At 49.7% G+C, this 11,189-nt stretch overlaps 1 protein-coding gene across 1 annotated transcript in view; it reads right to left on the bottom strand.

The window, feature by feature from the left end:
* The window catches only part of TMEM161A (transmembrane protein 161A), a 26,137-nt gene extending 19,869 nt beyond the window's left edge, over nt 1-6,268 (bottom strand). The window contains exons 1-3 of the mRNA XM_012809462.2: nt 6,230-6,268; nt 2,961-3,064; nt 2,301-2,381 (exon numbers count right to left, since the gene is read on the bottom strand). Coding sequence (XP_012664916.2) covers nt 2,301-2,381; nt 2,961-3,064; nt 6,230-6,232 — 188 coding nt within the window. The 5' untranslated portion in view covers nt 6,233-6,268. The remainder of the gene's footprint in view (nt 1-2,300; nt 2,382-2,960; nt 3,065-6,229) is intronic.
* Nucleotides 6,269-11,189: the final 4,921 nt, after the last annotated feature.

Genomic DNA, 11,189 nt, shown 5'->3' on the forward strand with positions numbered 1-11,189 from the left:
CCGTCATTGTTGTTTGGCAGGCCTGGGCTGGATTCGAACCTGCCACCTTAGGTGTATGTGGCTGGCACCTTAGCCACTTGAGCCACAGGCGCCAAGCCTATTCCCTGGCTTTTAAACACTTCCTTCTCAGCTGCCTTGAACTTGTCTCTCCTCTCCCCATCAGGATGCTGGATGTACCTTTCTCTACACGAAAATTTTTTCAATCCTATACTCGTACCTGACACATATAACTCTTTCATTCTGGCAGAAAATACCACAGCTCTGTTTCGCCCCGTAACTATGGACTTTGCACCCCTAGCATACCCCAATTTAACCTGCTTCAATCTCACCAGTAAAGGAGACTCTGTAGGCTTTATAAAGCCTGATCTCTATTCTCTCAACTCAACTTTCCCCTTATCTGATTCCTCCTGTGCCTCTCTCAGAATATTTTTCCCCTGCAGCCACTCCATCTATGAGTGTGTGCATGCTAACCACTCCCGTCTTTGTACCTGAGTCTTCCTCATCCCCCTCTTTTGTGAATGACTCCTCCCTAATTCAGGCCCTGATACATCCCCCTACTTCCAGACAAAAATTAGGCATCTTTCTCCCTGCACTCCTCAGAACAGGCATAGTGACTGGACTTGGCATTGCAGGCACTAGTACATCAACCTACTTTTACCACCAACTTTCTCTTGAGCTTAATGAAGACATAGAAAGAGTAGCAGACTCTTTAGTCACCCTACAATCCCAAATCAATTCTTTTTTTTTTTTTTTTTTTGAGACAGAGCCTCAAGCTGTCGCCCTGGGTAGAGTGCTGTGGCATCATAGCTCACAGCAACTTCCATCTCCCAGGATTAAGCAATTCTCTTGCCTCAGCCTCCCAAGTAGCTGGGACTACAGGCACCCGCTACAACACTCAGCTATTATTATTATTTTTTTGGTTGTAGCCGTCGTTGTTGTTTGGCGGGCCTAGGCTGGATTTGAACCTACCCGCTCAGGTGTATGTGGCTGGCACCTCAGCCGCTTGAGCCACAGGCACCAAGCCCCAAATCAATTCTTTAGTTGCAGTTGTCCCTCCAAATTGCCAAGTCTTAGATTTAATTACAGAAGAAAAAGGAGGCACATGTGTTTTTTTAGGAGAAGATTGTACCTTTGTAAACCAGTCAGGAATAATTACAGGCAAAGTAAAAGAATTCCAAGAATGAATCAGAGGGCTTGCTGCCTGTGGCTCAAGTGGCTAAGGTGTCAGCCACATACACCTAAGGTGGCAGGTTCGAATCCAGTCCAAGCCCAACAACAATGATGGCTGCAACCAAAAAATAGCCAGGCGTTGTGGTGGGCGCCTGTGGTCCCAGCTACTTGGGAGGTGGAGGCAGGAGACTAGCTTGAGCCCTGGAGTTGGAGGTTGCTGTGAGCTGTGATGCCATAGCACTCTACCCAGGGGGACAGCTTGAGGCTGTCTCAAAAAAAAAAGGAACCAATCAGAGAAAAACAGATCTTGAATCATCTAATCCCTGGTCCTTATTCAATTCCTGGCCTCCTTGGTTATTTCCTATTTTAGGGCCACTAATTATGATCTTTTTCGTTCTCAGTTTCAGATCAGTAATCCTCCACCTCATCTCTCAATTTCTTGACCAGGCAGTCACCAAAAAAACAACCACTGATATCCTTGCCCTACGTGGATATCAACCAGTTCAACCTGAAGACCCAAGAGTGCCCTGGTAAACACCACTCCCTTCCCCCTCTCTTGTATCCTTATAGACAGCCCACACCAACCCTCAACTACAGGAAGCAAAGAGACACCACATTCATCACTCTGCCTCCTTATAATAGACTAAAAAGACTGGGATGATAGGGTGGAATGTAGGGACCCACCCAAATAGAACCGTCCTGCCCAGGAAGGAAGGAATGTGCCAATTCTTATCCCTCTGAACTCTTATATTCCCACCTGCCTTAACTCATGTGCTGAGTTCTTTTTTCAAACTCAGACTGCTTGCACTGGAGTGAATAAAGGCCACGTGGCCCACACAGAACGTGGACTCCACTTCCTTTCACTCACATCTTGGAATAATCTCTCATTTTTGGTCCTTAACCTCTCAGTGGGTACCTCCTACCTATAGGGTAGCTCAAAGAACATGCCTATAAACATTAAGTGCTAATTTGATGGTGACCATCTCTTCAAACTGGGGTTTCTCCAATTCATCTGTGCCCACAGTGGTGCATGGAAGTCTGGGGGGCCAAGGCCTGGAGCCCTTGGGCAGGAGAAAAATCTGTTCCTGGGGTGGAGCTGCCTACCCAGGTCTGGGGCCAGGCTCACTCACCTTTCCTTCCTGCCTCTGGGTCTCTGCTTCCCCGCCAGGGCCCGAAGCTCCTCCTCTGAAGGGTGCTTGTACCGGAACAGACTGAGGGCAAAACCAAGACAGTCAGGAACACTTGGGCATGGGGACATTGAGGCAGTGAGTCCTAAACCTGGGGACTTGGCTGGGCCAGGGGAAGCCCTGGAAGGTGGTAGGGGCTGAACTGGAGTGGCCGGTGCAAAGAGAAATTCTGGGGGAAATGGTGGGGCCAACAGATGAAGTTTAGGAAGGCTCAATGATTAAATACCCTTGAATTTGCTGGTTTCCCTTTCTCCTAGGGAAACAGGTGTGTGCCTTTTTCTAGGCAAAGAATTCAGTTTCCACCAGCTTCACAAAAAGGGTCAGAGACCCACACAGGGAACGAAACCAGAGCTGGGGATGGGAGTGTAGATCTCTAGGAAGAGTAAGGATAGAGGGAGGCAAGAGTTAGGGACAATGGGAATGTGGCCTAGGTGCCTCCTTTATGTATAAAAGATCCAATTGTACACTTCGAATATATGCTGTTTGTCATGCTTCAGTCACATAATAAAGTAGCTCCCAGCCCCCAGAATGAAGGCTGAGCAAAGCATGGTGGGCATAACTCCTTGAGGCCCCTCCCACCAAGGAGGGTGTGGCAAGGCTCACCTGCCATTGCAGAGCAGCCAGCGAGCGAATGAGCAATGTGGCGCCAACCTGTGCATGAGGGTGGCAGTGAGCAGGGTCACCACCAGCTGCACTCCAAGGACCGCCTGGGGGAAGGGACATGATGGCTAGTGCCTGCCAAAGGGTCACAAGCTCCTTCCCTCAGAACCCAGGCTATTTATAGAGAAGCCAGGCCAGATGGGGGAGGGTGATACTCCTGGCTCCAGTGGCTTCTTAGGGAAAGGTCCTGGGATGAACCCAGACTCAACTCTGGGAACACAGCAGAGAGCTGAGAGCAGGTCTCCCCTCCCCCACATGGCCTGGCTCTCTTTACTGCATCCTCCCCCCACAACCGTATCAGAGGCGCCAGGTCCTACTTAGCTGGAACATGGGAAGTAGAGACCAGGAGTTTGCATCTAGCCTCTTCATTGCTGGGGAGAGAGCTAGGCCATGAGGCCAGGTGGTCTCCATGTGGATCAGCCCCACATGGTAGACAGAGCAGCATTGGAGGTTGATCATGTAACTCAGAAAGTCCTAAGCCACCTGGATGGGCTGAGTGCCCGTCCCCGGGCCTGAGTTCCCTGGGAGCAATGTGTAGCTATGGATTTCAGGTATCAGTCTCTCCAAGCCTTGGTTTTCTCATCTGGAAATGGGGTACTTGCTACTTTGCTTCATGGATTCATCACAGCCAGCTTCCAGCCCTTACTATGGCCCCACACCCAGTGAAAGTGACTTGTGTCCCATGGCCTTCTGTATCAACTGCACCTTGGTTGAGCTTCTGGCTATGCCCTCTGGGGCCTCCTTTCCCTAAGTCTGTCCTACCTTAAATGATCCATGATGACTCCATCACCATCCCTCACCTCTTGTAATCAAACTCCTTGGAGTGGGATGACTTAAATTAAAATTTTTCTTACCAAGTTCTGCATACAAACTGTTTAAATAAATACTAATTCAGAACACGTTTTCATGTGCTTATTTCGAAATGTTTCAGAAGGATCAGTTGGAAGCTGAAATTGGGTTTTCCTGCTTGAACAAAGTACATAACTGTTTGCTATCAGTAATTATGTAATTATGTAAAATTATGAGCCCAAGGGAGCTGTTGACTAGTCCTATGGAATTATAATCAACAATTAAAATGAAATAAAGATTACTTAAATGGGAAAATTAATTGATTATTAACATAATCCTTTAATGGGGCATAAATAAGCCAACTTTAATAGAAAAAGCTCTATGTGATGGATATCAGGCCTACCACCATAATTCAGAATGAATGCGGAGAAGTCCACCATTAAAATAATCTACTAGGGCCGGATGTGGTGGCTCATGCCTGTAATCCTAGCACGGAGGCCAAGGCAGATGGATTGCTTGAGTTCATGAGTTCAAGATTAGCCTGAGCAAAAAGCAAAACCCCATCTCTACTAAAAATAGAAAAAACTGAGGCAAGGGGATAGCTTGAGCCCAAATTGGAGGTTGCTGTGAGCTATGATGCCTCAGCACTCTACCTGGGGCAACAGCTTGAGAGTCGTCTCAAAAACAAACAAAAAAACCTGACTAATAGGACATTTTCTCTGTGTCTGTGACTTGTAAACTGAGACCAGAAATCTTTTTTCAGTAATAAAATGAGGTAGGAGGCTCCATCTTCCTAATCTTCAAATCCTCATTGCTCACCTCCTTCAGACCCAAGGGCAGACTGGTTGGCAGGTACTAACGACCTTGACCAAGTGGACCTGGCTCCTCCTAGCCCAGGGGGCCAAGCCTCTCGGGAAGCCTCGCCCTTCCTCCTAGGACCCACCCCCAGCCCTTCGCCCCAGCATCCCTCACCAGTTGCTGCCCGAACAACAAGGGTAAGGCTTCGAGACGCCTTAGCCCGTTTATCTCCCCCTTGTAATCTCCCCCTTGTGACCCCATCCCCTGGCAGCGTTTTACCCACCTACCCAGTTCATCACGACCCCAGCACAGGGACACCTCCAGCCAAGAGCAGCCCCTCCCCCAATGACTGCTCACGGCTCCCACGACCCGAGCCCTCAGTCCCTCCATGTGGCTCAGGACTTTCCTAGTCTCACAATCAACCTCCAACCTTCCAACGCTGCTCTGCAGTCTGCCATGTGGAGTTGATCCACCTAGAGACTGCCCAGCCTCATTGCCAGGCTCTCTCCTCAGCCCTCCCTGTGGCCCAACCACTCGGGTCTCTTAGGCCCTCCTAGACCCGCCGGCCCTCCATTGCTGACTTCGTCCTCTCCAAAACCTCCCAGGGAGAAGACCTTGCTGGAGGTCCTTGCAGGACCTAAGGCTCCCGAGATCTGGGCTGTGTGTCACGGCCCCACCCCCCAACAGCCTCTCATTTCAGGGTCAATGCTCTGCAGATGTCTCCAAGAAACTTCAACTTCTGGAGCCTTCCACCAGCTATGTTCCTTCCTTGCTCTTCTCTGGATTTACAATCCTTGAACCCAAGAATCCTACTAAAATCAGTACAACTTTCATCCATCTGGTTGCAAAGAGCTCTTGCCCTCACCTCCTGCAAGCTAGGCCTGGAAGGAGGCACCACTTTCAACAATCCTCTACGGTAATGCACTTCCTTCACACCCACCTCCAACGCCTCTCCCCGAGGATCCCTCCCAGGCAGGACAGACCACACTTCAGACCCCCTCCAGCTCCCTGTCCCTCCCTCTGCTCAGTCCTCAGTGATGCAGAGGTCCCGCCCACAGGAACATGGCTAAGTTTGAAGAATACGCTCTATAAATTGGACCTAGAGACGCCTGAGACATGAGCTGTCTCCTGTGCTGTCTCCAATTCCAAGACCCTTGCCTACCCTGAAGCCACCCGGCCCCCTGGGTCCACCTTTCAAGGCTCTTATTGCCCCTTCCGCACACCTCCACCAGGCCCCCAAATACTCGTTCTGCACGATCCCCACGCTCCTGCAGAACCCTTGTACCCAGAATGGGCCCCAAGAGGACCCCAGGCCACCCTCGCGGTGCTCCGACGTGTTCCGGTCCTGTACCCTATGCGGGACCACGACCCCTCCGCAGGGCACTAGGACCCTAAAAACGTTTCCAAAGACCAGAACCCCCAGGACGCTCAGGGGCTCTCAATCCCCTACGCACTACCCCGTCCGACTCCTTCCGGGGCTCGGCAGCTGACAGCAGGGCCCAGAGAGAGACATAGGGCCCTCAGTGTGAACCCAAGTCCCTCACAGCCTCCAATCACCGTAGAGGGACCCCATCGACTGGACCCCGGCCTCTCAAGGCATTCCAGGTCACAGAACGCTAGCTCACCATGTCGCACACTGAAGCGCGGTTTACAGACCCATAGACTTGGAGCTTAGATCACTACGTAGGAACTCGACCAGTCAGAGACCCAGACTGGTGTGACGAGCGGCCCATGAGCCCAATCAGCACGGTGTACAGGTCCACGAACCTGCAGCTTAGATCACCACGCGGTAACTCGGCCAGTCAGAGGCCCAGACTGGTGTGACGAACGGCCCATGCGCCCAATCAGCGGGTAATCACGAGGTCGCTCGCGTTGCGTGCCGGAAGTTGTAGTTCCGACCTGAGTTCAGCGTAGGGGCTGTGTCTGAGAGGTTTGAGACCCTGTTTGGCCGACCTCTCTTAAGTCTTGGTCTTTTTTTTTTTTTTTTTTTTTTGGCTGGGGCTGGGTTTGAACCCACCACCTCCGGCATATGGGGCTAGCGCCCTACTCCTTGAGCCACAGGCGCCGCCCAAGTCTTGGTCTTCTTACCTACACCCATCTTGGAGGTCTGCAGAGAAAACATTCATTCATCCAGGCGCTGTATCCAGAGGGAAAGTTTTTTGGTTTTTGTTTTGTTTTGTTTAAGGCTAGGCAAGTGAGGGATAGTTGTAAGTGTAGAACTCCTCCTGATCAGGAACATTCAATGGTTTCCACTGTCGAGACTCCTAAGTGCTCAAAGACTGAATGCAGACCCTTCTTCCTGATTTAAATTGCCTTCCATTCTATTGTACTCACTATAGTACAACTTTCCACCTGCCATCCTATCTCAGACCTTCAGGCCTTTGTAAATATCGCCTGTTTTGGAATGCCTCAATCTTTTTCACCTTCCCAAATGCCTTATTCATCTCTATCAGCCAAGGCTCTGCTTGTGCTCCACACAAAAAAAATCTGACTCAAATAGGCTCAACCAAAAAAGGAAAGTTTTGGCCCATGTAACAGAAAATCCTAGAGGTGGTGTCAGCTTCAGGCATGAGGACCAGATGTTAGCCTCAGTAATCTGATGTCCTTTGTTTCATAGCTTGGAGGAAAGGGCTTCTGATGTACAAAAGTGCCTGAGTTTTGCTGTCTCTGTTTCTATGGACGAGTGTGCCAGCCTAAGCATGGACATATGTTGGGTATGACTGAGTATTTGAGGGTCTTTATGAGGGTATAGTTCATTGCCTTGTCTCTATGGGTGTTTTTGTGTTTATGAGCACGTGTAGATGTCTGTTTGTGGCAGATTCACTGTTTGTGATTTTGGATTTCTGGACTCAAGAGTGTTACCTTGAGAGAATGTGGGTGACAGTGGCAGTGGGGGTTACCTGGCTTTTCCAGGACCTACATGGGGGCCACAAGATGCCCCTCAGGGTCAGAGTATACAGGTGGGATCCAAAGAAGCTGGGATTTGGTGCCAGGCAAGGGGGACCAAGAAAGAAAGGAGGGAAGGGGAGGTTTACTGCAGGTCCCACTGTGGGCCAGGCTAGGGCGAACACGGACTTGTGTACTTCCTCCAGCATGACTAGGTGGCAGAACAGTTGTCTCCATCTCACTGATGAAGATACTGTGGTTCTGAGAGACCCAGATCTCTTATCTGACACGCGGATCTCTTCCCTGGGCACCAAGTTCATAAGTTTAGGTGTCACTCAGTGCCCCCATGTGGCATCCACTGGCAATTAATAGGAATCTGGCCCTATGGACCTTCTCTTGGACCTGCCCCTCTGCCACCTCTCCATTGCAGAGAAGGCAACTCCAAAAAACTGCCACCTCTCCATTGCAGAAAAGGCAACTCCAACCTCCAGGGACTCAACCACAAATTCAGAAGTTGGCCTTGACTTCTCTCCTACCACACACCTGAGTGGGGTTGATGGCTCTACTGTGCAAGTGTAACCACAGTCCCACCTGCCTCAGCCCCTTCTCAGCCTCCATTTCTTTCAGCCTCTCTCATCACTTGCCTGTGGTCACCTTTTCCCTCCTGTTCTATTTTTTTTTTTTTTTGCAGTTTTTGGCCGGGGCTGGGTTTGAACCCGCCACCTCCAGCATATGGGGCCAGTGCCCTACCCTTTTGAGCCACAGGTGCCGCTCCTCCCCCCTTTTTTAAGACAGAGTCTCACTATGTCACCCTGGGTAGAGTGCTGTGGCATCACTGCACACAGCAACCTCAAACTCTTGGGCTTAGGCAATCCTCTTGCCTCAGCCTCCCAAGTAGCTGGGACTACAGGTTCCCGCCACAATGCCAGCTATTTTTTGTTACAGTTGTCACTGCTGTTTTAGCTGGCCAGGGCCGCCACCCTCGGTATATGGGACCAGCGCCCTACCTACTGAGCCACAGGCGCTGCCCAACTCTTCCCTGTTCTTTGGCTTCCATCCTACACACCATTCCACAAAGCTGTTTTCCCTGAGTAGCTTGAAGGCCCCGTGAACACCTAAGCACCTAAGCCAGACGCACCACCCCCTCTGCTCATAACCATCTATGGCTCCCACCTAACTGAGAGCAAAAGCCAAAGCCTTCTCTTTTACATTGGACTTTCTGTGCACTCCATCCTTCACTGTTTGCTCAATGCCTCTGTTGTGCATTGGAATTTCCATGTACTCTATTGTTTACCTTTATTCAACATCTCTGCTCTACATTGGGCATCCTTCATTCTCTATTCTACATCAGCTGTGCCATGTTGTTAGTTCTTTTCTTTTTTTTTTTTTTTTGAGACAGAGCCTCAAGCTGTCCCCCTGGGTAGAGTGCCATGGCAGCATAGCTCACAGCAACCTCCAACTCCTGGGCTCAAGTGAGTCTCCTGCCTCTGCCTCCCAAGTTGCTGGAACCACAGGCACCTGCCACAACGCCTGGCTATTTTTTTTCAGTTGCAGCCATCATTGTTGTTTGGCAGGCCCAGGCTGGATTCGAACCCGCCACCTTAGGTGTATGTGGCTGGCGCCTTAGCCACTTGAGCCACAGGCGCTGAGCCATTTTTTTCTATTTTTAAAGTAGAAACAGAGTCTTGCTCTTGCTCAGGCTGGTCTTGAACTCATGAGTTCAAGTAATCTACCTGCCTAGGCTTCCCAGAGTGCTGGGATTGTAAGTATGAGCTGCTGTGTCCAGCCAATGTATTCTGTTCTTTTTGTTATTGTTTTCTTTTTTGAGGGAGCAGAATCTCACTCTGTTGCCCCAGGCTAGAGTGCTCTGGTGTCATAGCTCACAGCAACCTCAAAAATCTTGGACTCCAGCAATCCTCTTGCCTTAGCCTCCCAAGTAGCTGGGACTACAGGTGCCTGCCAGAACGCCTAGCTATATATTTTTTTAGAGATGAGGTCTCACTCTGGCTCAGGCTGGTCTCAAATCTGTAAGCTCATGCAGTCCACCCACCTTGGCCTCCCAAAGTGCTAGGATCATGGGCCTGAACCACTGCACTTGGCCTGTTTTTTTGTTTTCAAAGGGAGGTCAGAGCACTTCCAAAAAAAATTGGAAGTGGGTCTCTCTGATGATGGAGAGAAAGTAAGAGAGACTGTATTATGTTTTTGATTACTAGTTCAACATCTCTTTGGCACATTGGCTATGCCTGATATCTGTTCTACATTGGCCATGATTCCTGTTCTCCATTGGGCAAGTCCACATTCTCTATTCTACACTGGGTATTCTACACTCCCTAATCATCCTTGGATGCTCCCTACATCTGTCTACATCACATATCCTATATTCTCTAACCTGCATTAAGGTCTCCACTCTGATTCAACATTGACTGTTCCACAATCTCTATTTATAGGGGTCTTGAAAATGCATCTGTCAATGGGCGGCGCCTGTAGTCCCAGATACTCAGGAGGCTGAGGCAAGAGAATTGCCTAAGCCCAAGAGCTGGAGGTTGCTGTGAACTGTGATGCCATGGCACTCTACCGAGGGTGACAAAGTGACACTATGTCTCTAAAAAAAAAGAAAGAAAATGCATCTGTCAAGATTTCCCATGAATTCCCCTGCCCTCTGCTTTTCATCACTGCATTTATACCTGGGCCACTTTCGCCACAGGTGTTTCCAACCAGTGACTGAGCCCCTAGGGCTCTTCTAACAGTAACATTGATCCTGGTTGATGTTTTTGTGGTGTCCTTGACTGTGGATGTCTTTAGTATTGCTCAGCTCTATAGGACAATTCCCTCCTCCTTCCCCTTCAAAAGAGGAGACTCACAGAGCCAGCAGGACAGAGCTGGGGTCTGACCACATTGCTGGAACCTGCTTCTATGTCCACTGTCCTCTTGTGGTCCAGGACAGCAAACACACACACAACATGAGACACAGCCCTTGCTGAGTCCTCAGGACTAGAGCCCTAAGACATGGGGTGGAGGCCCTTTGAAAGATTTAATTTTAATTATTTTTCTAATCTCTCTCTCTCTTTTTATATGGAGTCTCACTTTGTCACCCTTGGTAGAGTGCCATGGCAACATAGCTCACAGCAACCTCAAACTCTTGGGTGCGAATGATCCTTTTGCCTCAGCTTCCTGAGTAGCTGGGACTATAGGTGCCTGCCATAACACGTGGCTATTTTTTTAGAAATAGGGTCTCATTCTTGCTCAGGCTGGTCTTGAACTCATGAGCTCAAGTGATCTGCCCTTCTCAGCCTCCCAGAGTGCTAGGATTACAGCTATGAGCCACCTTGCCCACTCTGTTGCCCAGCCTCAACCCCCGGGCTCAGGCTATCCTCCCAACATGTACAACCAAGCCCAGATAATGTTTTTTTTTTAAGACAGTCTCACTTTGTTGCCCTTGGTAGAGGGCTTTGGCATCATAGCTCAGAGCAATGGGCACAAACTCCTGGGCTCAAGTGATCTTCTTGCCTCAGCATTCCAAATAGCTGGGACTACAGGTGCCCACAACACCTGTCTAGTTTTTAGAGACTGGGTCTCACTCTTGTTCAGGCTGCTCTCAAACTCCTGACCTCAAGCAATCCAAATGTCTTAGCCTCCCAGAGTGCTAAGATTACAGGCTTGAGTCACCCATCTGGTCTCAGCATTTTTTTTTTTTTTTTT

Source organism: Otolemur garnettii, unplaced genomic scaffold, assembly GCF_000181295.1.
Source record: "Otolemur garnettii isolate 467f Iridium unplaced genomic scaffold, OtoGar3 scaffold00105, whole genome shotgun sequence".
NCBI classification, from domain to species: Eukaryota; Metazoa; Chordata; class Mammalia; order Primates; family Galagidae; genus Otolemur; species Otolemur garnettii.